The sequence below is a fragment of the Mobula birostris genome, chromosome 8 (genome assembly GCF_030028105.1).
Source record: "Mobula birostris isolate sMobBir1 chromosome 8, sMobBir1.hap1, whole genome shotgun sequence".
NCBI lineage: Eukaryota > Metazoa > Chordata > Chondrichthyes > Myliobatiformes > Myliobatidae > Mobula > Mobula birostris.
Genome location: NC_092377.1, coordinates 98,521,871 through 98,547,241, shown reverse-complemented (window position 1 = coordinate 98,547,241; position 25,371 = coordinate 98,521,871). Strand labels below are relative to the sequence as shown.

Sequence of the window (25,371 nt, the reverse complement as noted above, 5' to 3'; positions counted from 1 at the left end):
AAATGAATGCAGCACTATGTTTGTATGAAAGTGTTGCCGATTATATTTTGAGATCTGGGAATGTTAAAAAAAAGATTCTCAAAGGACTATTAACTTACTATTATGACCACTTACAAGCAATTAGGAAGGCGAGAGTGTGTTAGCCTTCATTACATGGGTTGTGATAATATAATGGTAATGAGGGTTTTAGTGAGAGACCACTGAAGTATTGTACGTAGTTTTAATTTCCTTATCAAGGAAGGGCACAGATCAGCCTTAGAGAAGGTGCAATACAGGCTCACAAAATTGATTCCTTATATCAGAGAGGTATGCTATCAGGAAAGACTGAGTAGACGAGTCATTATTCTAAAAATATGAAAGGTGATCTCAGAAACATAATGCTTTTCGAGGCTTGTCAAGCTAAAAGGCTTTTTCTCCCATCAAGACAGTTTAGGATATGTTCAGAGTCTAAATATAGGACATCTAGGACTGAGGGGTGGAGAAATTTCTTCACTCAAAGGGCTGTGAATCTTTGGAAGGACGAGGATGCTTTAGAGAGACTGCAGAGGAGATTAGAGAGCATGTCTTATGAGAACAGTTTGAGCGAGCTAGGACTTCTCCTCTCCAAAGCAAAGGAGAATGAGAGGTGATTTGATAGCGGTCTACAGGGATGACAATGCGCACAACTAAGTGGGAAGAGCCAGAGACTTCCCCCAGAGTGGAAATGGCCAATATGAGGGGGTATAACTTTAAAGTGTTTGGAGGAAAATATAGTGGGGATGTCAGAAGTAGGTGGGTGCGTGGAATGCCCTGCCAAGGGTGGTGGTTGAGGCAGATACATTAGGGACATTAAGACAGACACATGGATGAAGGGAAAATGAAGGGCTCTGTGGGAGGGATGAAATAGATTGACCTTGGAGTAGGTTAAGGGGTAAACACAACATCATAGGCTGAAGGGCCATGTTCTATGGTACTGTGCAAAGGTCTTAGGCACATGTATATAGCTATGGCGCCTAAGACTTCTGCACAGTACTGCGTTTGTCAATGTGGAGCAGAGGGTCAGTTTGTAAATCTTGCGGGAGCAAAGGATGTTGAAAATGGTGATGGTAGAGCCCTGCAGGTGGGGCGTGCGATAGATGGCAGAAAGAGTGCCAGAGTCAGGGGTGGAACAGGTGCTGTCACCCGGTTCGGATATGCTCAAGTGCAGAGTGAGAGACCCTGAAGCGGGCCGATAGTTCACAGACTTTAATGTGAACAGTGTTAAAGGGGAAAGGAAACAATAAACGCTAGGCCAAACAGGGCTGCTAACTAAAACTCTCAAAGTGGAAATCAAAGCCTACACTGTGGCTGAAAAGAACAAATAAAATATAAAATGAATACCGCGACTCTTCAGTTGACTCAACAATCAATTTCTCAGGCAAGGCTGAATGCAAACAGGCAGTGAAGCGTTGTTGAGCAGTGTCCAATTCTCGACAAGCACTACGACGACAAGTATGGAATTGAGTACTATCATAATGAAATAGTAATTAGCTGACATGTGCATATTCACAAGCGCAATTGCCGTATCTACTGTGCTGCCGAATCCGTGGATGTGACAGGTGCAGACAGAACCAACCCTAAGACACCAGACAAGGTCACTTGATTGCAAACAACTGGTTTGTTGATCATAGCTCAAGTGAAGCAGCCTGTGGAAAGCAGCCAGTGCGTGAGTGGGCCAGTAAGGAGTGGAGCTTTGAGGCTTTGACTCGAGAGGCGGAGGACAAGCTTGCTCGCAGTTAGTCTTTACAAGGCCTCCTGAGACGGTGATGTGCCTCTCATGTGAGATGTGGCAGTCGTGGGGGAACTCCCCTCTCCTGCAGAGTCACATCTGCCAGAAGTGCATACGGCTGGGCGATCTGGAAGACCGTGTAAGGAATCTGGAGCAGCAGCTGGATGACCTTCGACTCATAAGGGAGAATGAGGCAGTCATAGATGAGAGCTACAGGGAGGTAGTCACACCTAGGCTGTCGGAAGCAGGTCATTGGGTGACAGTCAGAGGGGGGAAAGCAAAGGTGAGCAGACAGGTAGTGTGGAGCACCCCTGTAGCCATTCCCCTGAATAATAAGTTTACCGTCCTGGATACTGTTGACCGACCAGGTGTGAGCCACGGTGGCAGGGCCTCCGGCACTGAGTCTGACCCTGTGGTGCAGAAGGGTGGGACGGAGAAGAGGAGAGCTGTCATCATTGGAGACTCTATAGTCAGGGGAGCAGACAGGAGATTTTGTGGACGTGAGAAGGACACCCACGTGGTTTGTTGCCTCCCGGGTGCCAGGGTCTGGGATGTCTCTGACCGGGTGCACGACATCCTGGTACAAGAGGGAAAGCAACCAGAAGTCGTGATCAATGTTGGGACCAACGACATAGGCAGGAAGAGGGATGAGGTCCTGAAGAGTGAGTTTCGGGAATAGGCTGAAGAACAGGACCTCAAGGGTGGCGTTCTCAGGATTGCTGCCAGTGCTACATGACAGTGATGGTAAGAATTGGAGGAGATGGCAGTTGAATGCGTGGCTGAGGAGTTGGTGCAGGGACCAGGGTTTTAGATTTTTGGATCATTGGGATCTCTTCTGGGGAGGGTGGGACCTGTACAGATTGGATGGGTTGCACCTGAACTCAAGGGGGAGCAATATCCTTGCAGGTAGGTTTGCTAGCATGGTTTAGGAGGGTTTAAACTAATTTGCAAGGGGGATGGGACCCAGAGCGATAGAGCAGTGAAAGAAGTGCATGGAGTAAAGCCAGATCTAACATATAGCGAGGCTTTGAGGAAAGAGAAGCAGAATAAACCCTGTAAGGACAGTAAGGTAGAAGGGCTGAAGTGCGTGTACTTCAATGCAAGAAGCATCAGGAACAAAGGTGATGAACTGAGAGCTTGGATACATACATGGAATTATGATGTAGTGGCCATTACAGAGACTTGGCTAGCACCAGGGCAGGAATGGATTCTCAATATTCCTGGATCTCAGTGCTTTAAAAGGGATAGAAGGGGGGAAAAGGGGAGGAGGGGTGGCATTACTGGTCAGGGATACTATTACAGCTACAGAAAGGGTGGGTAATGTAGCAGGATCCTCTTTTGAGTCAGTATGGGTGGAAGTCAGGAACAGGAAGGGAGCAGGGGGCATGAGAAGGCCTTGCCGAGTAGGGTAAAGGAAAACCCCAAGGCATTCTTCAATTATGTGAAGAACAAAAGGATGACAGGAGTGAAGGTAGGACTGATTAAAGATAAAGGTGGGAAGTTGTGCCTGGAGGCTGTGGAAGTCAGCTGGGTCCTCAATGAATACTTCTCTTCGGTATTCACCAATGAGAGGGAACTTGATGATAGTGAGGACAATATGAGTGAGGTTGATGTTCTGGAGCATGTTGATATTAAGGGAGAGAAGGTGTTGGAGTTGTTAAAATACATTAGGACGGATAAGTCCCCGGGGCCTGACGGAATATTCCCCAGGCTGCTCCACGAGGCAAGGGAGGAGATTGCTGAGCCTCTGGCTAGGATCTTTGTGTCCTCGTGGTCCACGGGAATGGTACCGGAGGATTGGAGGGAGGCGAATGTTGTCCACTTGTTCAAAAAAGGTAGTAGGGATGGTCCAGGTAATTATGGACCAGTAAGCCTTACGTCTGTGGTGGGAAAGCTGTTGGAAAAGATTCTTAGAGATAGGATCTATGGGCATTTAGAGAATCATGGTCTGATCAGGGACAGTCAGCATGGCTTTGTGAAGGGCAGATCGTGTCTAACAAGCCTGATAGAGTTCTTTGAGGAGGTGACCAGGCATATAAATGAGGGTAGTGCAGTGGATATGATCTATATGAATTTTAATAAGGCATTTGACAAGGTTCCACACGATAGGCTTATTCAGAAAGTCAGAAGGCATGGGATCCAGGGAAGTTTGGCCGGGTGGATTCAGAATTGGTTTGCCTACAGAAGGCAGAGGGTTGTGGTGGAGGGAGTACATTCAGATTGGACGATTGTGACTAGTGGTGTTCTACAAGGATCTGTTCTGGGACCTCTACTTCGCATGATTTTTATTAACGACCTGGATGCTGGGGTAGAAGGGTGGGTTGGCAAGTTTGCAGACGACACGAAGATTGGTGGTGTTGTAGATAGTGTAGAGAATTGTTGAAGATTGCAGAGAGACATTAATAGGATGCAGAAGTGGGCTGAGAAGTGGCAGATGGAGTTCAACCCGGAGAAGTGTGAGGTGGTACACTTTGGAAGGACAAACTCCAAGGCAGAGTACAAAGTAAATGGCAGGAAGTTGCCTCACAGGTGGATAGGGTAGTTAAGAAAGCTTATGGGGTGTTAGCTTTCATAAGTCGAGGGATAGAGTTTAAGAGTCGCGATGTAATGATGCAGCTCTATAAAACTCTGGTTAGGCCACACTTGGAGTACTGTGTCCAGTTCTGGTCACTTCACTATAGGAAGGATGTGGAAGCATTGGAAAGGGTACAGAGGAGATTTACCAGGATGCTGCCTGGTTTAGAGAGTATGCATTATGATCAGAGATTAAGGGAGCTAGGGCTTTACTCTTTGGAGAGAAGGAGGATGAGAGGAGACATGATAGAGGTGTACAAGATAATAAGAGGAATAGATAGAGTGGATAGCCAGTGCCTCTTCCCCAGGGCACCACTGATCAATACAAGAGGATATGGCTTTAAGGTAAGGGGTGGGAAGTTCAAGGGGGATATTAGAGGAAGGTTTTTTACTCAGAGAGTGGTTGGTGCGTGGAATGCACTGCCTGAGTCAGTGGTGGAGGCAGATACACGCGTGAAGTTTAAGAGACTACTAGACAGGTATATGGAGGAATTTAAGGTGGGGTCTTATATGGGAGGCAGGGTTTGAGGGCCGGCACAACATTGTGGGCCGAAGGGCCTGTACTGTGCTGTACTATTCTATCTTCTATGTTCTATTATAGAATGCCTCCCTGGTACTTCCCGCTTCCTCCTCTCTCCCTTCCTGTTTTTCCAAGCATGATTCCCCTTTCCCTGCCCCCTTCCCACTCTCAGTCCACAATAGAGACCCATATCAGAATCAGGTTTATCATCACTCACATATGTCATGAAATTTGGTTTGTTTTTGTGGCAGCAGCACAGTGGAATTTATAAAATTACTGCAGTACTGTGGATCTTATTGAAACATATAAGATTATTAAGGGATTGGACACGCTGGAGGCAGGAAGCAATTTCCCGCTGATGGGTGAGTCCAGAACCAGAGGCCACAGTTTAAGAATAAGGGGTAGGCCATTCAGAACAGAGTTGAGGAAAAACTTTTTCACCCAGAGAGTGGTGGATATATGGAATGCTCTGCCCCAGAAGGCTGTGGAGGCCAAGTCTCTGGATGCTTTCAAGAAAGAGATGGATAGAGCTCTTAAAGCTAGCGGAATCAAAGGTTATGAGGATGAGGCAGGAACTGGATACTGATTGTGGATGATCAGCCATGATCACAGTGAATGGCAGTGCTGGCTCGAAGGGCCGAATGGCCTACTCCTGCACCTACTATCTATTGTCTATTGAAAAGTCTTAGGCACCTAGATATATACCGTATATGTGTCTAAGACATTTGCACAGTACTGTATATTCCATGTTCTACCTCATAGCTATGGTATAAATGCTCATTTATTTAGGATAGTTACTGCTGAAATTGACAGTATTTTTTAGATATGCATGTAATCAAGATCTGTAGGACAGGGCTGTGAAGTACAGTTGAAGATCAGCCAAGATATGATTGAACGGTGGAGGAGGCTTGAGAGGCCTTCCTGTGGTTCCACATTTTGAGTTCTAGTGCCTCTCCGCAGGGTAAGTGTTTATGAATTGTCAGCTTTTAATTAAAAGCTTGTCTTAGATAATTTGATCAAACATACTGTACAAGCAACGTATGTTTTCCCACCGCAGGTCTGTTCCACAATTCTCCCTGTGTGAATTAATTAATTCATATTGAAGCTCAAAATATTTTATAAATATTTATTTTTTAATTCAGAGGTACAGTACAGTAACAGGCCTTTCTGGCCCAAAAGAGCCTGCGGTGCCCAATTACACCCACGTGATCAATTAACCTAATAACCTGTAGGTCTTTGGAATGTGGGAGGAAACCAGAGCACACGGAGGAAATCCACACAGTCACAGGGAGAACGTACAAACTCCTTATAGACAGCGACGGAAACTGAATCCCGGTCACTGGCGCCGTGAAGCGTTACGCTGACCTATGCATTGGAATAAGTGAATGGGAGTGAGGTTATTTAAAGCAAGACCATGACTTTGTACAAAAGATTATTTTTGTCTCTCAAGACTGGATCATCTTTCTATTTGAATGATCACAAAAATGTGTTTCTATCTGAGCTCCATTTTGAAACTTTTCTTGAAAAAGAGATGTTGAGAAGTAACTTGGCAAGCTCATGTTCAAGCACTGGCAGACGAGGAACTACCTTCCCTACATCATTAAAGAGAATACAGTACACGGATTGTAAGGCTAATTCCATGTGACCCATTTGCTCACACATGTTCATTAGCAGCCCCACTGCGACTGTCCCATCAGTTACATACAATAGGGCAATTTACAGTGGCCAATCAATCTACCAACCAGCACATGTTTGGGTTGTGGGAGAAAAGTGGAACACTCTTGTTGGGGGGGGGGTGGAATTCAAGAGGTCATAGGGAGAACTTGCAAATTTCACAGACAGTACCTGAGGTCAGAATCAAACTGAGGTTGTGGTGTGAGCAAGCTCCATGCCTGCTGCACTGCTGCGACACCACTTCGACTTATGGTGCTCAGTACAATAACAGCACTGCCCACAACCTCATGATGCATTTTCAGTTCACTTTCCAAAAGATCTTCAGATTCCGGAAGATCTAAGGGGCGTCGTGGTACGTAGCGGTCTGCGCAGTGCTAAGATAGTGCCAGTGATAGGGTTCCATTGCTGCCTCTGGTCTGTATGTTCTCCCTGTAACTGCAGCGGTTTTCACTGTGCGCTCCAGTGCTCCGACATGCAGGTTAGTGAGTTAACGATCCCATGGATGTAAGCGGGCTGCTCTGGTTCATTGTTACTGTGCTGTATCTCTGAAAAAAAACACACTGGCAATACTCGCAACTCCTCAAAATGAGCTAGCTTTCAGCAATTTCACAGGAAATTCTGTGGAACCAAAGCCAGCGTCCATTAATTAAACCCGTGAAGCATACAGATAATAAGAAAGAAAAACCTAAACCCATTGCTGTGAGACCCAGTGGTCACCTCTTCTTCATTAAAGGCACATCCTAATAAGCTTCAATGTATGAACCTCGGGGAGTTCATTTCTTTAATAATAACAAACATTCACTTTATAGTTCAGGTGATTCTAATAACATAGCAAAACAGAGCAAAGTGTGGTCCAAGGTTCTAAGTGAATGAGTAAAGATAAAAGATAACTTGAAAAAGTTGAAGGTTAGTAGTAAGGAACTGAGGTAAGGATATTACAATAGATTGTCTGCAAACAGGTATCAGGACTGAATGCTTCATGCACTCAAGGGCTTCACCTATATGTAATGTTGAGGCTTTAAAAATCACTGGTGAGGCCTCACTTGGAGTGTTGTGAGCAGTTATGGGTCCTTTATCTAAGAAAGAATGTGCAGATATTGGAGAGGGTTCAAAGGAGATTCACGGAAATGATGCCAGGATTGAAAGGCTTGTCATATGAGGAGCGTTTGATGGCTCAAGGCCACTACTCACTGGAATTCATAAGAATGAGGGGTGACCTCATCAAAGCCTAGTGAGTGTTGAAAGGCTTCGATAGAGTGGATATGGAGAGGATGTTTCCTATGTTGGGCAGATAAAGACCAGAGGACACACCTCAGAATAGGGGTCCATCCTTTTAGAAAGGAGATGAGAAGGAATTTCTTTAGCCAGAGAGTGGTAAATCTGTGGAATTCATTGCCACAGGCAGCCGTGGAGGCCAAGTCATTGGGTATATTTAAGGCAGAGGTTGCTAGATTCTGGATTAGTCTGGGCATGAAAGGATATGGGGAGAAGGCAGGAGAATGGGGCTGAGAGGGAAAATGGATCAGCCATGATGAAATTGTGCAGCAGACTCAATGGGCCAAATGGCTTAATTCTGCTCCTACAGTTTATGGTCTTAATTGAAAGGGAAGGCACACATCCCAATAGAAAGAGCAACTGAGATAATCTCTAATTAGCACCATCTGACAATGTAAAGGGAATAAGGGCAGAAGAAATTTTGAAAGAAAATGTACATGAACTGATGTCATGACTTACAGATCATAACAAACAAGAAGCATATTCAAAGTGTCCTCGTTTTTTGTAAATAGAAAATGCAGCAGGGAATTTGTGCACAGCAAGCTGCCATAAGCAACAGGGGGATAATTGCCTAGAAACTGTAGTGCATAGATCAGGGTGCATCAGAAAGGGCGAGGAGGAGAATGGGTATTAGAGGAATGGAGAGGGAAAAGGGAGAGCAGAAAAATAGAAACAGCAATGGAAGAAAGAGAGATGAGGGAGTGAGAGGAGGGGAAGGAGAGGGAGACGGGGCGGACAGAGGGGGGGAAGGGGGAGAGAGAGGGAGAAAAGTGGAAAGAGGAGGGAGAGGGGAGGGAGAGAGAGTGAGGGAAAGAGAGGGGAGAGGCAGTGGGAGAGAGAGTGGGAGAGAGGGAAGGTGAGCGAGAAGGTGAGAGAGAAGTGGAGCAAGAGGGAATGCAAAGGGGGAGGGAGGTAGAGGGAAAAGGAGAGTGAGGGAGGGAGAGAGAGAGGGAAGGGGGAAAGAATTCGTGAGAGAGGGATGGGGGAAGAGAGGGAGAGAGAGAGAGAGAAAGAGAGAGAGATAGAGATAGAGATAGAAATATGTTGTCTACCAGCCTGACGCCTTGCTGGCTGGAGAGTAATTTGGAAAGAAGGACGATGTCAAGATAAAATAGAAATAGGTCTTCACAGGAGCAAAGGAGGTTCAAAGTACAAAGCTCAAAGTAAATTTACACCAAAGTATGTATCTGTCACCTAGAGTGAAATTTATTTTCTTGCAGGCATTCACAGTGGAAAAGAAATGCAATAGAATTATTGAAAATACTGCACACAAAACTGACAAGCAACCAGTGTGCAAAAGAAGGCAAGCTGTGCAAATACGAAAGAAAATAATACTAGTAATAAAAAACGTGCTTTTGAAGAAATCCAAAACGTTAGGACATCGAGGCTGCTATCTCTGGATGATTGGTTAAGCCGCATGCATGTGGGAGAAAATCAAAGGAGTAAAGTGGGTCAAGTGATGTGGGGTCGACCAGTTCCATTTCATTGTTCCTCACGTTGTTGACCCCCAGGGGACAGAAAGGAAGCACCCTGATGGGAAGGTGGACCTGGGAGTTGGCAGCAATAGCGGCTGGGGACCAATTGTCTGGTCTGATGGAGAGCTGGCAACTCTATTAATGCAGCAATGAGCTCCAATTAAAGCCACAGAGCCACTCAGTCTGTTTAACAAATGTAAAAGCCGACAAGCTGACAAGTGGTTAGGGCGATGCTATTACAGCCCGGAGCATCAGAGTTTGGAGTTTAATCCCGGTGTCCTCTGTAAGGAGTCTGTACGTTCTCCTTGCAGAATGCGTAGGTTTTCTCCAGATGCTCTGGTTTCCTCCCACAGTCCAAAGACATAGCAGTTAGTAAGCTAACTGGATATTTTAAATTGTCCCGCGATGAGGTTACGGTTAAACCGGAGGTTGTTGGGGGTTACTGAGCGGCATAGCTCAAAGGACCTGAGGGTCTAGTCCGTGCTGTGCCTTTAAATAAATAAACAGAAAGCTCTAATTGGGGCTGTTGCTTTCCAATCTTTGAAGATGGAAGCAGCTTCCAATTTGACACACTGGCAAGAGAATGAGTTAGAATACAGTCCTTTTATGACTGGGGTATGGGACATAATGCAGATATAATGGAATATAATGGTCTTTTGGTCAGACCTGCAGATCCCCAGTGAGCTAAGGAAACAAGCTCTGCATCTTAAAACGTGCAATGGTCTTTCTGGACTGTTCGGTATGCTGGGTTGCAATCCAAATACCAGAGACTCAAATTGCTCCTTTACACTCCTGCTGACAATTTTACCAATAATTAACATAGTGAGTAATTTGTAAAAGAGCTCATTCAGTTTAGATGGTAGGAAATGGGGAAACAACAATGGGGATTATCCTCTGAGATTGTGTTTGTTTGTATCGTTGGGTTGCACATGGAAATCCCAGAACTCCACTTACAGCTCATTAAAGCAAAAAGGCTTTCTTAACGTTCCCAACAATTTGACGCTAATTTGAATTGAACGCAGGACAGAAAATGAACAATTATTTTTGTAAACGAAATGCAGGCGGTAGCAAGCTGGATGCCACAACATTTCAAGCACACAGCAAACTAGAGGTCAATATTCCGGAAGATTCTGCTTTTTAATCAACCATAAACCAGACTTAATTATGTCTAGTTTTACGCTAAGTGTAACACCCTTACGAGCTCTTTCAGGCTTTTCCGACACCTTAGAACTTATCTTGCTAATGGCTGCTCAACGCAACGTGTTTAAGCAATGCCGTTCCGAATCCGGGGCAGAGCGGCCGCTCGGGGCTCGTGCACTGATTTTTTTGCGCTCTGATTTTTTATCGCGCGCTGCCTTTCTTTGTAACAGTGAAAACACCTTCTGAAAGCGAAAACAGGGTACTAATGTAGGTCTTTCGTAACAGTGAGGTTTCGTAAAACGAACGTTCGAAAAGCGGGGGACACCTGTATGTGTTTGAAGGAGGGGAGGAATTGAGATCAATTTGCACACAGATCAAAGTGAGAGAGTAAAATTGCAGGCGGGGGGCGGGGGGTGCTCTGATCTGGAATCAGGGAAGAAATGGGAAAGATTTCTGTGCTTGGTTGGGAATGTGAAATGGTAGTGTGTGAAGGGAAGGGGTCCTACAAAATAATCAGAAGAGAGGCAGGTAATGCTTGGCAGGGAAGCAGTTGGTGTAACCAGTGGTGATGGGACTAGATCAGTTTCAGATTACAGGAGGGCTGGGTGGCTTACTGTCTCTCTGCCTGAAAAATTTCCAGAACAGGCAGGCCAACATGATATTTCTAGATCCACACTGACTCCATCCAATTCTACTATTATTTTCAAAGAGTCCTGTTACCACTTGCTTAATAATGTGAGGATCAACAGCCAGCTCAAGTGCAGGAAGCAAGGAGACTTTCGCAATTCAAGTTAAACAAAACATTTATTATAAAACTAGGAAATCTAACAAGAGCTCAGGCAAATAATACTAAATCCTGATGAACAGAATCACTGACGATACACAGAAGAACTCAGTCCGAGTTTCACCTGACCAGGAGCCACAAAGGAGGTTGGCATGCCCCTCCGAAATGCACCCTAGAGCACATGGGAATTCCAGACATTGACATTACCTTGCCAATTAAATTATCCCAAATTGAATGAAAGTGATACAAAGAGCTTAACAATTCCATGATCCATAATGAGACACCTGCTGAACAAAGTGAAAAACCAGGGCTAGTGCAAATTCAAACAATTGGAGATAAGAGGACAATCCAAGAACAAAGCATACACACAAAGTGACACCGAGAAAGAATAAAATCCACTTACTAACTACGAAAAAAGAAAATTTTCTTTAAAAATGATCCATGGTTGTGACAAAAACTGAATGTTATCATTTTCTGTCATACTGATGTCAACACTGTCTAGTCTGTAGTTCCATGTTTATTCTTTCTCCTTTCTTAATTATTGGGGTTACTCTTGCTACCCTCCTGTCACAACCATAGACTCGGCTGCACCACAGATTCGGCAATTGCGTTTATGAATATGCATGTGTCAGCTAGTTATTATTTCATTACGGCAGTATTTAACTCCCTTGTTTTCATCGTAGCGCTTGTCGTGACTTTAGCAAAGCACAACAACTTTATGCTGACTGCATGCATTCGGCCTTGCCTCATCTAGAAGACGAGCCCGATCTCATCTGGGGGAACAGGTATCACCATTCACCACAACTGTTCAACAGCTCACCGTCAGACAATCAGTGTCAGGCGTCTGCGATTTCCGCTCTCACGACCTCCATCCATGAACTCACTGCGGACAGCCAGCATCAGCTGACAGCTATTAGTGTTCTCACCAAGGCGGTTCAGCAGCCTCTGGGTGTGTCAGTTCCACTCCCAGCATCTTGCAGGTCCTCCTCTTCTGCTGCCCCGGCAACCTCTGACACTAATGCTCCCACTCCCTCGCCTGGTCCAGAACTGACCCCGCCTTCGGACCCCCACAGACTCCCGAGTCCTACAAGTACCGAGTATTTCACCACCAGGCAGATACTGTGATGCTGCAGAGATTTTATTTCCCAATGCAAACTGACACTCCAAGCCCAGCCTGGTTGTTCTGGTGATGATGGAGTTCTAGATGGAGCTCCGCTCAGCCTGTTCAACGCTTTATGGGAGACCCAGCAGCCCAGTGGTTCTGATGTAGCATTGCAGAGTTAAGGAGGGTTTTTTGACCTTCCAGTACGGGGTCAGGAGGCTGCCCACCGACTCCTGGACCTGCTTCAAGGCAGAGGGATAGTGAGGGCCCACGCAGTCAAATTCTGTATACTTGCTGTAGAGGTAGGATGGAACTAGAGATCCCTCTTCACTGCCTTCTGGCGTGGACTGAACGCAAGGGTCTGGCATGAGATTGCTGTCCCTGACGAGTAGGACAGTCTGGATGACCTGATTAATCTGGCTATTGGAGTTGATGAGCAGGTAACCCTGTGGTGCAGGGAAAGAATGTCTTAAGCCTCCTAGGCACCATCTGATCACCGTCCTTCCTCGCCCTCCCTCTCATTCCCCTGCAGCCAGTCCACAGAGGAGCCCGTGCAAGTGGGGGGGCTTGTACCTATCTCAGAAGGAACGGGATTGGCGCAGGAGAACAGGCTCCTGCCTCTGTTGTGGTAATCCAGGACAATTCCAGGCTTCATGTCCCAAGTGTCCAGTTAAAGAGAATACCCGTCAGCAGGGAGGGGAATCCTGACGGGTCGGTTCTCTCTGCAGTCAGCTTCCCCTCATTGTGTTATGCTCACAACTTCCTTGCCGTGGAGGTCTCAGACCCATGAACTTAAGGTATTTATCGACTCCTGTGCAGCTGGGAATCTCATGGACATCTCTCAAAGATGAGGAGTTCAGACTCAGGAATTAAGATAAAAGATCAATGTCAAGGCCCTGGGCACCAGCCAGATCCACCTTTCCACCAAACCCTGTCAACTTATGCTGGGAGGCAACTATTATGAAGAAATCTCCTTCCATCTGGTTGATTCGTCTGAAGTGCTACTGGTGCTTGGTCTACCCTGGTTATCCTAACATAACCCATGGATCTATTGGTCTCTGAAAGCACTCCAAGAATGGGGACTGGCATGCCTGTCTACCTCTCTGGGTCCAGCTCAAGCTCTGTTCCATGAATCCCCTCCTGTTTCAGCTAAGGATGTGGACTTGTCTGGGATTCTGGCTGAATACGCGGATCTTCTTGAGATCTTTAGTAAAAGGAAGGCCACCTCCTTGCCTCCACACCGGCCATACGACTGCACTATAGACCTCCTACCTGGCATTAGTTCTCTCCAGGCTGGCTCTTTTCCCTTCTCTCACCCTGAAACGGTGGCCATGGGGTTTATCCATCCATCAATCTCATCAGCAGGAGCAGGCTTCTATTTAGTAAGCAAGAAAAATGACAAGCTCCATTCCTGCATTGATTATCAGCCCCTGAACAACATCACTGTGAAGAACCGCTACCCTTTTCCCCTGTTGGCATCTGCATTCTAACATCTCCAGGGAACAACCATATTTTCCAAAACTGATTTGTACAATGCTTACAGTCTGGTTCGTATGAGAGAAGGGGATGAGTGGAAGACAGCTTTCAACACCTTCTTTGGCCACTATGAGTACTTTGTGAGCCCTTTGGTCTGACCAAAGAAAATTATCGCTGTTTTCCAGGCCTTAGCGATGTGCTTAGGGAGATGTTGAACCAGTTTGTGTTTGTGTATTTAGATGACATCCTAATCTATTCCTGCTCTCATCAGGAACACGTCCAGCATGTCCAGAGGATTCTCAGATGGGTCCTCGAAAATAACCTATACGCCAAGCCCGAGAAATGTGAGTTCCATAGAGAACAGGGGTTGTTTTTGGGCTATATACATACTCCATCCAGTGTTCAAATGGACCCTAGTAAAGTTCAGGCTGTTGCCGAGGGGCCCAAACCATCTACAGTGAAACAGGTATAGTGCCTCATGGGGTTTGCAAACTTTTATCGCCGTTTCATCCGGAATTTCGGCTCTACCGCGGTTCCATAAATGCATTCATCAGGAGGACCTCTGCAGGGTTCCATCAGGCAGGAAATGTCGAACAAGCATTCTTGGAGTTCAGGTGACATTTTGCCACTGCCCTATTGCTGCAACACCCTGACCCATCAAGGCCATTCATTGTGAAGGTGGATGCATCTGATGTCAGCATTGGAGCTGTCCTCTCTCAGTGCTCTTCTGCGGATAGCCGGCTGCACCTTTGTGCCCTTCTTTCACATTGCTTGGCTTCAGCCAAGGGTAATTATGATGTTGGGAACAGGGGTTTCTGGCTGTCAAGAAGGCCCTGGAGGAATGGCAACACTGGTTGGAGGGCGCAGAGCATCCATTCGTGGTTTGGACAGATCGTAAGAAACTTTCCTACATTCAGGATGCAGAGTTACTCAACTCCCGTTGAGCTCACTGGGCTCTCTTCTTCACCCCGTTTAACTACATCCTTACCTATCATCCGGGCAGCAAGAATTCCAAAGCTGATGCTTGCTCCCGGCAGTTCGATGGATCAGAGCACAATGCTGATCCGGAGCCCATTCTTCCTTGCTCGTGTTTTGCTGCTCTAGTGACCTGGGGAATGCAGGCAGAGGTGAATACAGTCGGACCCACGCCTGGGTGGGGGACCTCCCACCTGGCTGTTTGTCCCTGCTGCAGTGTGCTTCAAAGTGTTGGAATGGGGTCACTCCTCTCATCTGGCTGGACATCCAGGAGTTCAATGGGCCAGGAGTTCATAAAGAGATAATTTTGGTGGCTATCTATGTCCCAGGATGTCCATGCCTTTGTATCTACCTGTTCCACCTGCACTCAGAACAAGCGGTCATGCCAGCGTACTCTGGGTCTGCTATGTCCACCGCCTGTGCCCCACCACCCTGGGTACCACCTCTTGGTGGATTTCATTATTGGGCTGCCACCATCTAATGGAAACACTATCATTCTGGTCATTGTGGATCAATTCTCCAAGGCTGCCCACTTTTGGAAGGCTGAGCTTCGGCCAGCCTCTGCTCTGTTTTCCACCCCCGATCCAATGGCCAGACTGAGAGAGTGAACCAGGAGTTGCAGACAACCCTGCACTGCCTAGCCTCTTCCAACCCCACGTCCTGGAGCTCCCAACTGGTTTGGGCAGAGATCACCCACAATAATCTTCAGTCGTTCCCCATTGTAGCACTCATTAAGACTTGAGCAATATTACGCTGCATGCTTGCATTCAGCCTTGGCTGAGAAAGTAGACTGTTGAGTTGACTGATGCTGAAGACTAGCAGTATTCATTTTATAGTGAGATATTCCTTTCTGCCGTGGTGTTGGCATCTAGTTTTCCATATTAGTTAATGACCCTGTTTGGCATAGCACTTATTGTTTTCTTTTTCCTTAAAATCCTGTTTGCATTAAAATCTATGATCTATCAATCCGCGTCAGCGTCTCCCTGTTTCTCTCTCTGCATTTGGGCCATATTGGAATGCAGTGACACCTTTAACTGGTGGGAACCAGTTTGGAAGCTATGGAATAGTTAATTCAGACTTAAAAAAAAATTGTATCTGTTCAATTACTTCAAGTCTTACATTTTTTTTTCTATTCATTAATTTCACATTAATATTTGAATGATATTAATTGCTTTTAAATGCTTCAGAATATCATGCAAAGTGTCTGTGTGGATTTGGACCACTGCAGGGAAACTAAGATTCCCAAGGGTAAACATCTTTGGGCTCCCAGTCTCCACCCAACCCTCAGCCAGCACCCAATCCTTGTCCCTGGACCGGTGGTCCTTTTTCCCTCATGTCCAACCAGCTGCACTTTGCACAAAGACTGAATGGCTTTTCAGGGTCTTAACTGCAAGTCAAATCTTCCCCCAACTAAGATCATCATTACCACCCCGCTCCATTGACCAGCTGGTGCCATGGTCCTGACTAAATAGCAACAGGCATCTGAGTTTTGGCACTTCAACTCCCCAGAGTATGGTTAGCTGTCACTGTCCCTTTAAGACTCACACTGCTAATTATTGCCTCCAACATTCCTTCATGGAAAACTGTACTTAAAGGCGTTGTGCTGAACACTTAGTGCTTTGATTTAGAATGTATGTCTAGTGCACATTCTGGAGCAGAGGGTGGCGGTAATGCACCACTAAGCTGGATGCCAACCGCCGTAAAACAAGATACAGACACTTAGTGCTTTACCTGAAACAGGAGTGACAGGGTTTGGGGTGGTAATACCAGCAAAAGAAATTGGAATCAGCAGAAGAACATCTAATAAGTTAGGGGTGTTTACAGTGGCGATGCTGGCAGTGTTGGTTGCGTTGCAATGGGTGCAGAAAGCCAGACAAGCCAAAGCATTGATATGTTCAGATTCATCCTCAGTTCTAGCAAGTTTAAGGTCTTTTCACACAAACAGTCGGCAAGATGTACTTTATGAAGTCCTTCAGTTAGTTACAAGAATTGCAAATCAGGGAGGTCAGGTAAAATTTCTATGGGTTCCAGCACATGTAGGGGTGAAGGGGAATGAGAGGGTGGATGAGTTGGCAAAGAGGGCATTAAAGAAAGAAAATGTGGAAATGCACATTAGTATCAGTAAAGCAGAGTATCAGTGTGTAATCTGGGAAAAAGTCAACCGAATGTGGCAAGAAAGATGGGACAGGGAGGGGAAAGGGAGGCATTTATATCAAATAGAAAAGAGTGTTGCAGTTACTAGAGTAGGTAATGGAAACAGAAGAGAGGAAATTGTGTGGACTAGGTTAAGGCTGGGGCATTGTGCATTAAACAAAACATTGAAAATGATAGGGAAACACCAGACAGGATTGTGTGAGGAATGTCAGGAAGAGGAGTCAGTAGAACATGTAGTTTTGTGTTGCAGGAAGTATGGGATACAGAGAGAGATGATGAGAAATAAATTAAGGGAGTTGCGGGTGCAGGAATTCACATTAAAAGGGTTGCTGGGCATGGGTGAGAGAGCACAAGTCTGGGTATTTTTAGCGTTTTTAAGGGGTACAGGAGTTTTTTATAGAATATGACGAATAAACAGGAATAGGATACTAGGATGGTCAAAGATGGGACGGTGAAATGTAGGTTTGTATATATATATATATATGTGTGTGTGTGTGTGTGTTTGTGTGTGTGTGTGCGTGTGCGCACGCGATTGGGTGAAGGGATTTAGAATGTATGTCCAGTGCACATTCTGGAGCAGAGGGTGGCGGTAATGCACCATTAAGCTGGATGCCAACCGCCGTAAAACAAGATACAGACAGACAGACACTTAGTGCTTTGGGGGTGAAGGGGAATGAGAGGGTAGATGAGTTGGCAAAGAGGGTGTTAAAGAAAGAAAATGTGGAAATGCACATTAGTATCAGTAAAGCAGAGGTTAAGTGTGTAATCTGGGAAAAAGTCAACCGAATGCAGCAAGAAAGATAGGACAGGGAGGGGAAAGGGAGGCATTTATATCAAATACAAAAGGGTGTTGCAGGTACTAGGGTAGGTAATGGAAACAGAAGAGAGGAAACTGTGTGGACTAGGTTAAGGCTGGGGCATTGTGCATTAAACAAAACATTGAAAATGATGGGGAAACACCAGACAGGATTGTGTGAGGAATGTCAGGAAGAGGAGTCAGTAGAACATGTAGTTTTGTGTTGCAGGAAGTATGGGATACAGAGAGAGATGATGAGAATTAAATTAAGGAAGTTGGGGGTGCAGGAATTCAGATTAAAAGGGTTGCTGGGCATGGGTGAGAGAGCACAAGTCTGGGTATTTTTAGCGTTTTTAAGGGGCACAGGGGTTTTTTATAGGATATGACGGATAAACAGGAATAGGGTACTAGGATGGTCAAAGATGGGAGGGTAAAGTGTAGGTTTGTCTCTGTGTGTGTGTGTGTGTGTGGGTGAAGGGATTTAGAATGTATGTCTAGTGCACATTCCGGAGCAGAGGGTGGCGGTAATGCACCATTAAGCTGGATGCCAACCACCATAAAACAAGATACAGACAGACAGACACTTAGTGCTTTGCTGGGCATGGGTGAGAGAGCACAGGTCTGGGTATTTTTAGCATTCTTAAGGGGTACAGGGTTTTTTTTATAGGATATGATGGATAAACGGGAACAGGGTACTAGGATGGTCAAAGATGGGAGGGTAGAGTGTAGGTTTGTGTGGGTGTAGGTGTGGGGGTGGGTGTGTGTGCGCATGCGTGTGCGCGAGCGAGCGAGATTGGGTGAAGGGATTAAGATTATATGTCTAGTGCACATTACGGAGCAGAAGGTGGCAGTAATGCACCATTAAGCTGGATGCCAACCGCCGTAAAAAAAAGACACAGACAGACAGACAGACAGACACTTAGTGCTTAACTATAGGGGTTCTATTTCTAGTGCCACTGTTTGTGTTGTCTTGTTGAGTCACCATCCATGGCTCTCTTGTTACATCTGGGTGCATACAAGCCTATTGGTTTCAATACCTCTGACTGTTCTAAGTCAGGGGTAATGTTTGGCCAGGAACAATGAAGGTTGTTTTAGCACTGGTAAATTGAGCTGGATTTACACATTCATGTTTTCAAATAAGTTGGAGGTAGATATTTGGTTTGTTGAGCAACATTCATAGAATGTTGGAGGTCAACCAGCATCTATGGAGGGAAATGAACATTTAATGATAGGGGCTGAGACCCTTTGCCAGGCCTGGAAAGGGGCAGAAGCTGGAATAAAATGGGAAGAAAGGGAGCACCATGTGATAGGTGAATCCAGGTGAAGGGAATGGTAGATTGGAGGGGGCAGAGGCCACGAAAGGGAATGAACTAAGTAGATGGGAGGTGATAGGCGGAAGAGTGAAGGGCTGAAGAAATCTGATTGGAGAGGACCAGTAGACCATGGAATAAGGGGAAGAAAGTGGGGAACCAGAGGGATGTGGTGAGCAGGTTGTGAGGGTGGGGGATGGAAATGGAAGGGGTGAGAGGTCCTTAATAATGAGGGAAACAAGATGGTGGAGTTACCATAAGCTGGAGAAATCAGTCCACTGAGGCTCTGCAGATATATTAGTCTCATTGCTCTAATAGTTACCCAGCAATCTCTTGCGTGCTACCCTGATTCACCCACTATCCACCTACCAATTAGCAAGTCCTGGTAACAAGTAGAAAACAAAGTGCCAGGGCGTAAGCCATGTAGTCACAGGCAGAATGTACACCCTTCACTCAGAAAACTCAGGAGGTCAGGATCAAATTGGAGGAGTTGGAGCTGTGGGGCAGCAGCACCACCTACTGCTCTACTTCGCTGCCTACTTCACAACAGTTCCCCAAAGACATGGGTTCAGTGCAGCCAAACCTCAACTTAGTGCTACCTTGCAACTTCAGGGTTTCCTTGTTCATGTGTCTGTAAAGTGGATTAATGTCAGCAAACAGGACAATGTAGTTGAGAACCTCAGCTTTTTATGTTGATAAAGCTTTGGAAGTACCAGGGGTACGAATTGGCAATTTGTTGAGGTGGTTAGAAGCACAGTTTACCTCAAAGATGCTACTTGCTTCTTCCATTTTAGTTCATCCAGGCTCACAACACACACAAAATGCTGGTGGAACGCAGCAGGCCAGGCAGCATCTATTGGAAGAGGTACGGTCGACGTTTTGGGCCGAGACCCTTCGTCAAGACTAACAACACACAGTCGTGTATCGTGTGGATATTCACCCCCAAGCCTCACTATGTGGCAGGAAAAGCTCAAAGTACAAAGTAAATGTATGTCACCACATACGACCCTGAGATTCATTTTCTTGCAGGCATACTCAATATATCCATAGTAGAATAGAATCAATGAAAGACTGTACTGACTTGGGCGTTCAACCAATGTACAAAAGACAACAAACTGTACAAATACAAAAATAAAGAAATGATAGATAAATAAACAATATCAAGAACATGAGAAGAAGATTCCTTGAAAGTAAGTCCCTAGGTTGTGGGAACATTACAGTGAAGTTATCTCTTTTGGTTCACAAGCCTGATAGTTGAGGGGTAATAACTGTTCCTAAATCTGGTGGGCTGTATCCTGAGGCTCCTGTACCACCTTCCTAATGGCAGCAGTGAGAACAGGACATGTCATGGGAGCTGGGGGTCTCTGACGATGGATGCTGCTTTCCTGCAACAACCCTTCATGTAGATTTGTATATATGAACTATCTGCAAGCACTTAACTCACCTGGTCAATTCCAAGTATTCTGAAGTGATGCACTTCCTTAATGAGTGAATTTTGACAGCCATCTGTGGAAAAAAGTAAAATTGATTTCTAACTTTTGATTCATTAAGGGAATTGATTAATAGCAAAGAAGCTAAAAAGAAACTAAATGGCCCTTTTTCCATACTTAACTGTACAAGATATGATCAATTAGAATTAGGGTACTGCACTTTACTGATGTTTTGCTAGCTAATGGAATTGCTAGGAATAGCCAAAAATGGAAATGCTGGAAATCCAAAAGATAAACAGATAATACTGGAGATGTTCAACAGATCGGGTAGCATCCCTGGAGCAAGAAACAGAGCTAGCATTCAAATCTATAGTCTTATCAGAACTGGGATATATAGAATCTTTTCTGCATGCTTTAAGCTGCAGAAAAGAAATTTAAGAACATAAGAAATAGGAGCAGGAGTAGGCCACCTGGCCTGTCGAGCTGCTCCGCCATTCAATAAGATTATGGATGTTGTGGCCATAGTCTCACCTCCATTTTCCTATAACCCTTAATTCCCCTAAAAATCTATCCAACCTTGTCTTAAATATACTTTCTGAGGTAGCCTCCATTGCTTCATTGGGCAGAGAATTCCACAGATTCACCACTCTCTGGGAAAAGCAGCTCCTCCTCATCTCCGTCCTAAATCTACTCCCCGAATCTTGAGACTATGTGTCCTAGTTCAAGTCTCACCTACCAGTGGAAACAACTTTCCTGCCTCTATCTTATCTATCCCTTTCATAATTTTATGTTTCTATAAGATCTCCTCTCTTTCTTCAGAATTCCAGTGAGTACAGTCCCAGGCAACTCAATCTCTCCTTATAGTGTAACCCCATCATCTCTAGAATCAACCTGGTGAACCTCCTCTGCACGACCTCCAAAGCCAGTATATCCTTCCTCAGGTAAGGAGACCAGAACTGCACACAGTACTCCAGGTGCAGCCTCACCAGTACCCTGTACAGTTGCAGCATAATCTCCCTGCTCTTAAATTCAATCCCTCCAGCAATGAAGGCCAGCATTCTATTTGCCGCCTTGATAGTCTGCTGCACCTGAAAACCAACCTTTTGTGATTCATGCACAAGCACTCCCGTCCCTCTGCACAGCAGCATGCTGCAATTTTTTATCTTTTAAATAATAATTTTTTTTACCATTTGAAAAAGGGGTGAAGCAGAGCAATATTGGTGATGGGGTGGCAATGAAGAGAAACCGAATGACACAATTGGTGGTGATGCCAGCTGAGAGTGGCTTGTTAATCACAGACGATCTGTCGCTATAATTTCTGCCAGCTTCAATGTGATGCCACTTTCATTGATGTTTTCCTTTCAGCATTGTGAGATGACTATTCCCTCCTGGTTCAATCTCCAACACCTCTCCTTTCCTCAGTATCTACCCTTGCACACACAGGTGATAGAAAACCAGTTCTTTAACCATTCCCTTCTCGATATCCAGAGACACAAACTGCCCTACAGCGTGAAGCAATGATTCATATCGGCTTCTTTCATTTGAGTGTGTTGCATTTAGTACTCATGTTGTGGTTTCCTCTACACCAGGGGTTCCCTGCTTGGGGTCCACGGACTCCTCGGTTAATGGTGGGGTCCACGGCTTAAAAAAGGTTCGGAACCCCTGCTCTGCACTAAGGCAGTGATATGCAGGTTAGGTATTTGACTTGCAGAACACCTTCTTTTAGTCTGCAAGACTGACCCTGCATTTTCACTTGCCTACCATTTAGATCCACTATTCCATTCTAATTGCACACTTTCTCTCACTGCTTGGTCTGTAACTGCCTTCGGTGTGTCAACAACACCCGATACAGCCTTGAGAATCAGCACTTCACCTTCGCACTGGCACATTATAATCTTATGAACTCAACAATGAATTCAACAATCTCAACAAATTCATGACTACTACTTTCTTAAGTTATATTTCCAGTTTGTCACGGTACTGATGAAAGGTAATTGAAATATTAACTCCCTATCTCTCTCTACGCATGCTGTCTGACCTGCCGAGTATTTCCCAAAATTGCTTTTATTCAATCTAATTTTTACTTTTCAGTCTCACTAGACTCTAAATGATCAGTTTCAATGCCTGCACATTCAATTAAGGGTGTGATCCCGCCCTTCAGAAATACACTTGCATTATCAACTTTGTCTGTAGTACCTCAGAGCAGCTCCTTTACACTTTTCAAACATTAGGTGTTAGGTGTACAACCATTTCTCAGGTGAGCTATCTTCAGTCTCATCATCCATGCCCATTAGACGGTCTAATGTGACGATGTTAATCAATGATTGCTCAGATAATGAAGCATTTCATGCCTGCATGCTGCAAGTGCTGGACCAATTCCAGATTTGAGATGATAAATGTCAACTAACCTTTGTGCCGCGGGAGTACCAAGTGCTATCCATTTCCAAATGGCAGCTTACACTGAGGTAATGCTATTCCTGTGACTAACATCCTATTGATCATCATTCACCACAGCCTGTACCTACCAGACAGACTCAGAGCTAGCCACCCTATTGCGAATGACTGAGTTGAAGGTCCAAAGTAATTCCACAATGTACAGGGCATAAGTCAGAATTGTGATGGAGTTCTCTCCACTTTCCTGGATAGGGAGGGTTCCATGGGAAGCTTCACACCGTATGGGACAGAGCAGCCAGTCGAGCAGCTTAAGCATTCACTCTCTACACTGCTGGCTTCACCCTGTACCATCTACAAGCTGCACTCCAGCAACATACCAGGAGCGTCCAAACCTCATTTACTGCCAAAAAAGACAACACCAACAGGCACTAGGAAGCACTGCCATCTGCAAGTAGCCCTCCGAGTTATAATCATGCCTGTCCTTTGTCCTCATTAGGTAAAATTCTGGCCACTACCTCCCTAAGAGCGCTGTGAAAGCATCAGATACAGTGGTTTAAAAGGAGGCCGACCATCACCTCCTAAAAGACAATGGCCACATTCTGCACAGAAATTAAAAGAAATAAGATGCCTGGATCTGGATTACACAAGTGCTATTTTCTACACCTGTATTTGACTTATTCTCTGAAGACAGTTGTCAGAATAATTTTACAATTCGTAACTTCCCTCATGAATTTCAACTGTCCCTATCTACATGTTTGTGAATCTAACCATATAAAATACCAAAGTTAGGCCTGAGCAACACCCCCTCTTCCCCTGAACTAGCCCTTTTCAACTGCTCCCATTCCTTCAACCAGTTCGTTATTTCTTTCCCAGACTTCACCCTAAGAACCCATGGCTTAAACTTTAGACAGTAGTATTCCATGTGATCATCTGCTGTTTTTGAGTTTCAGGAAGATCATGTGGTAGGCTTCTGGTAAGCTAATTCAGATGAATTGGCCAAAGTTCCTAAGAAGGCATGAGGACATCATGAATCATGCCAATTGCTCTTGACTACATTTTCGCATAATAGAAATCTTGAAATTAACTCCTCCCCATTATATGTGAAATAATTTATTCTCTCAGAACATCATGAATATCTGTAACTCTCAACCCCAGAGAGATGTGGAGGCTGAATTGCTGAATATAGTTAAGAAGGCAACTGACAGATCTTTGTTCTGAGGTTTGGAGAACAAACAGGAAGGTGGGGCTGAATAGGAACAGCCATGATCTTACGGGATGGCAGAAATGATTCAAGGGAACATGTGGCTCTTATTTCTTCTTATATTTTTTCATGATTTGGGAATGCTGAGATGAGAATGATATTTTTGCTTCTTGGTTTGTAAACAGGAATGGCTTTAGACTGTTTCTCATCAGTCCGGCCCTCTTCAGTGATCCCTTTGGAATCTGTATTAAGTGTCTCAGTACTGAAGAAAACATGCCAATCAACTTGGCGCTACACTTGTTTTAAATAGTCATCACGTTTACTTCCATTTAATTTTTAATGAACATTATAGCATTGGCTTTCTGCTGTTGAAATCTTCATCCATGCTTTTGCCTGTTCCAAAATCTAGTACGCATTGCTGCCCTGTCCCCCTTGTCCAGCAGGTGTCTGATCTTAAAATTTTCATTTGGGCTCAGGTGCTCCATGACCACAATAACCTCCACCCTTCCTCCCTCCATTGCCAATTCATTGTTCCTCTGACACAGTCCTCCTGGAATCTCTGATTTCCTTCAACCTAGCAGTAAACTCATCCACTGCTTTGTCCTTAAACCCTGAAATTCCCCCTCAGGGTTTATTGTACTTTTAGCTCTCTCTTCCTTAAAGCACTCTTTATAAACTACCTCCTGGTCACTTGTATTAATGTTTCTATACATGGTTTGATGGATGAAAATCCACTTAAGTGTTGGGAGATATTCTACTATGTTTCATTAGGTACTGGGTGGCAGGGCAGAGATTCGTCTCCACCAAAGGAGGTGTAAGGTGCTTCTTCCCTCCGCTGGCCTGCAGGACACCTTTAGGCAAGGCGTAGAACCTGCCCAGCCCCTCAATCTGGGTCATATGAAGCCATCGGAGCAGTTGGTGGATGGTCGTATGAGCATCTGGTGCGGAGCACAAGTCCTGGTTACGTGACCACTGACGCCAGGCAGACACCCTCTGAAGAGTATTGGTAACAGCTAGGGTCCCCCTCCTTGTAAAGACTCTGCCAAGAAGAAGGCAATGGTAAACCAGTTCTGCAGAAAAATTTGCCAAGAACAATCATGGTCATGGAAAGACCATGATTGTCCACATCATACGACATGGCACATAATGAACGAGCGATTATTAGGTATTGGTCCTCCCCAGGTTTTGGATGGTTCTGTTCCTGTAAACGGTTCACCATCCGGACAGACTGCAAGTCAGAAATGTGGTCTTAAACTGAGTTCCCAGATGGCAGAAGATGCCTGAAGCCCCGCTGTAAATAAATTGGGTATCTGTAAACTGTGGAGCACTGCTATATTCTTGCAA

At 45.2% G+C, this 25,371-nt stretch overlaps 1 protein-coding gene across 7 annotated transcripts in view; it reads right to left on the bottom strand.

The window, feature by feature from the left end:
• Positions 1-25,371, bottom strand: part of prkn (parkin RBR E3 ubiquitin protein ligase) — a 1,184,373-nt gene that overhangs the window by 227,580 nt on the left and 931,422 nt on the right. For 5 of the 7 annotated variants that reach the window (XM_072265746.1, XM_072265747.1, XM_072265749.1 and 2 more), the window contains one exon: positions 20,447-20,508. The exons of the other annotated variants lie outside the window; for them this stretch is intronic. In XM_072265746.1, the coding sequence (XP_072121847.1) occupies positions 20,447-20,508 (62 nt within the window). The remainder of the gene's footprint in view (positions 1-20,446; positions 20,509-25,371) is intronic. 7 annotated transcript variants of the gene reach the window in all.